This window comes from Dendronephthya gigantea, unplaced genomic scaffold, assembly GCF_004324835.1.
Source record: "Dendronephthya gigantea isolate DGI-Jeju-01 unplaced genomic scaffold, DenGig_1.0 000014F, whole genome shotgun sequence".
Taxonomy (NCBI): Eukaryota; Metazoa; Cnidaria; class Anthozoa; order Malacalcyonacea; family Nephtheidae; genus Dendronephthya; species Dendronephthya gigantea.
The window spans coordinates 2067122-2071010 of record NW_021163024.1 but is presented as its reverse complement, the minus strand read 5'-3'; the positions used below and the strand labels follow the sequence as shown (position 1 = coordinate 2071010).

Sequence of the window (3889 nt, the reverse complement as noted above, 5' to 3'; positions counted from 1 at the left end):
CGACCAGCAACCGTACTAAACGACTCCATGATCGTTTTAACTCCGTTTATACTTTTTTATCCTTATTTTAAACGGTTTTATCCTCAATTCATTGGTAATCTCACAGGAGTCACAAAAATTCCGCCTCCAGTTTCCGCTTTCGCACACCAGTTTTCTGTCTGTCCTTGTCATTTTGTCTGATCAGCGCCAAGAGTCCCATAATTTATGAAGCCGACCTTTCGCCGACTCATTGTCTGCAAGGAGAAAATGCAAGAAAGACAAAAGATTTTACTCATCAATACTCACTGACAATAATACTTTGCCGACGTCGGCGTCATATGGAAACCAGGCTTAAGAGTTTCAAGGCGATATAATGCCTTGATAATATTGTATATTTCGCACAGCTGGGACAAAATTCGTTCGGCTAACTACACTCTACTGTGGTATATTTCGCTTTTGCAATTGTGTATTAGTGACTACACTGTTGGACACGTGGAGTATCGTGGATTAACCATCAATATAGTGAATATACTGTGTTGTAAATCACTGCAATCAGGTAGTCTGTATGAGAATTTTTAAAACTATAATTTCAGTGTACTTGACTGATAAAGTATGCACATTATATAATATTTCATTCTCGCTAGAAATTCACAGAAGCCATTCCGTGAATTTTCAAATACTTAACAGCAAGCATTGACTGAATATTCGTTGCAACTGTTTTACAGCAAGATAACTGAGCAACATGATGCATGCAGTCCATATCACGATGTCTGTGTATATCGCGCTTTCTGCATGTGTTATATATTATGTGGTCTGTTGTTGTCTTTATCAGTTTGCCGAATGTGCCGCAACAATAGATTAAAATATGGACACAATGAACAACTTCGAATTCTATATCTGAACAATTTTGAATTCTATGTCACTTGAGATTTCGAACGGGTTTCAATCGCTATAGAGATTTTGAGATAATATTATTGCATTTATGGCATTATTCTCAAAACAACGTCTTCTCGTATATTCTGTCACGTATAAATGTCACGATCATTGGACATGTGACCTCTGGATCGGAAGCAGTTTCGTAATAAATTGATAAGTAGCTACTCATCGGCGAGTGGTGACTAGTTATTTACAATTCGTCATGTTTTCGACGTGGGTTCTATGAAAATACCAAATTACGATTCATGGATACGGAAGAATGAAGAATCCGACGTAGTAGCATGATACAAAACGAAAGAGCGTCGACATCGACTACATGCGGCGCGCAGACATTCCAAACACAAGTGCCACTTCATATTTAAAAGGAAATATCTCCTAGTTTTGAATTGAACCAATATCTTATATAATTTGGTTTGATTGGAGCTTCATTTCATAAATCATTTGTATTAAATGCTGAACACAGTAAAATTGATATTCACATTGTATGTAAAAGTAGTTCTTCATTTTATGCAGGCGCCTTACTCCATGCATGCAGGATAATTGCCAAGGTCGTTGTTTCACTCTGCAATATTTTCCTCACAACTTGCAATGCAATTGTAATTTTCATTACTGTTGTTCATTACTGTTCAAAATGCAAAGAAAACGTTAGCAGATAGTAGGAAATGTTCGTATTTAACAACTTTAGATGCCTCAGAAGTAGAACTGCATTGCAAGTTGCAAGAAAAGTTAAATGGTGTAACACCACAAGGGTCAATTTAAGTCTTATAAGCGTTACCTGTGTATAGTTCTGATTCTTGCCATGCGGGGAGGTCCCACATAGTTGACACATTCTCATCAACTTTTCTTGGCTTGAATCTGAGTGTAACTTCAACTCGAAATTAATTCAAATGGACCTTTTAGTACTTGTTACAGCTTTTCATAGTCTTTAGTCCATAGTCTTTTTTCGAAACATTTATAACTAGCGAAGTTAAAAATTCACAGTAAGTCTGGGTCTGAAAACCGGGGTAAAAAATTGTTTGTATGCTATATATAGAAAATTACAATTACAATCAGCCTCGTACCCAGGCGCTTTAATAGTAAAATATATAATAATGCACTCAATTATTGTATAGAGGTCAGTTGAATAAGGCGAGCGCGACGGGGTGCTCGCCTTTTTTTAACTGACCTCTATACAATAACTGAATGCAACGTTACAATAACGAATTGCAACGCTGAATTAGAATCACAACAATTATAATAATACAACGCTTATCACAAGAGCCAACTCGGCTCATTAAACAAAACCTATGAAGCATCAACGTGATGAAGTCAGTGTAATAAAATGATAAATCTCGTTAGGCTTCATTATCATCTCAATATCTGTCGTTGTTGGAATTGTATTTAACGCAAAGAAAATGCAACGTTATATGTCTAGGACAATTCTTCGCTATCCGCGATTTTTTATCATTTTATAGACTAATATAAAGAAATGGCTGAATCTTCAGAGTCTTGTGGTTCACATGAGAATGAATGTAACAAAGTCCTGACAGAGCATCGCAAATCATTGATAAACTGTCCTCACCCCGACACAGATTCGGTGAAAATCTACAAAAGACGATGGTACATTCTACTAATGTACTGTCTGATAGCCATTTTACAAAATATCATGTGGAATACCTGGGGACCAATTCAAGCGACAGCGAGAGCAGTTTATGATTGGGATGATTACGTCATTGATTTAATGGCTGCTTGGGGGTGCATTACATTCTGTATCGCAATGATACCGTTTGCTTGGATCATGGATGTGAAAGGTACAAGTTTATCTTCTATAGTTTTGTGACCACAGTTTAATTGTTAATCTTACGGTTTCATCTCACGGTTTGTTTAGTCTAGGCCAGGTGGTATAATGTAAACAGGCTATAGTCAGTTCTTTTCGTGTTTTAGCTTTTAAAGCCGGTAAAGGCCCAGAAAGACCGGACGCGATGCGGAAACGCGACGCAAATTTTCAGTTTTCAGTAGCATATAAATGAAACAAAATTCTGTCAGAAAAATGTGTGGAAGATCTATGGACACCAGAGCAGTCAAAATGCAATATCGTTAAGTAATCTACAAAATTATTCTGATAGGTATAGATTTTTTTTGCTTTTGGAAATTAAAAATTTGAAAATTTGCATCACGTCCGGTCTGTGTGGGTTTTGCGCACAAACTAAACAAAGCAATGCGATCAGATCCGTATCTTCTTAGCAACCATACAAGTGCATATAGGTACTATAAACAAGACATATTGTTTGGCATGTAGTCTTCCTGCCCCTATTCATATCCCTGCTTACACTATACTTAATTTATCGGTACGGCACGGCTATAATTGGCACTTATTTGATCCGTGCCCTGCCTGTGTATTGGTAATATGAACACCAATAAAATTGAGTACGGGCATCCATTTTCCCGTCCCGTGCCAATTAATTAAATGTAGTGTAAACCCGCTAAACCAATTAACTAAATGTAGTGTAAATCTTATACATAGGTCTACGATTAACAATGATTCTCGCAGCTGGATTGCAATTCCTTGGCTCCGCGTTGAGATGCATTCCAACTGACAGCACACTAGCACACAATTCATCATCTGTCTCGCTGGTGGCATGTCCCCAGCTGCCCTCATATCTTCAACCTGGTTTCCTCCAAACCAACGCACGACTTCAACGGCGATCTCTACCGTTGCTAGTTACATTGGGACCGCGCTAGGATTTATCACCGCGCCTGCATTTGTTGATGATATCAAAGATTCAAACATTCCCATGGTTGACAATCGTTACCACTTGAATAGCACTCAAGTAAATATGTATAAAAGACAAATTAACTCTCTCCTGTATTCTGAAGCTTGTATACAGTTTGTCATCTTTGTGGCCATCATTATTTACTATCCGGCAAAACCAAAGACCCCGCCCAGTTTATCTGCAGCCACAGGACGTGTTGATTTTAAAAATGGCATCAAGAA

The 3889-nt window shown here is 37.7% G+C and overlaps 1 protein-coding gene across 1 annotated transcript; it reads left to right on the top strand.

Annotated features, from left to right (window-relative positions):
* Nucleotides 1-223: 223 nt before the first annotated feature.
* LOC114519747 (solute carrier family 49 member 4-like) lies at nucleotides 224-3636 on the top strand. The gene is made up of 3 exons (XM_028539917.1): nucleotides 224-535; nucleotides 2370-2705; nucleotides 3419-3636. The coding sequence occupies exons 2-3, from the start codon at nucleotides 2384-2386 to the stop codon at nucleotides 3634-3636; spliced, it is 540 nt and encodes a 179-aa protein (XP_028395718.1). The 5' UTR covers nucleotides 224-535; nucleotides 2370-2383.
* The last annotated feature ends 253 nt before the right edge of the window (nucleotides 3637-3889 follow it).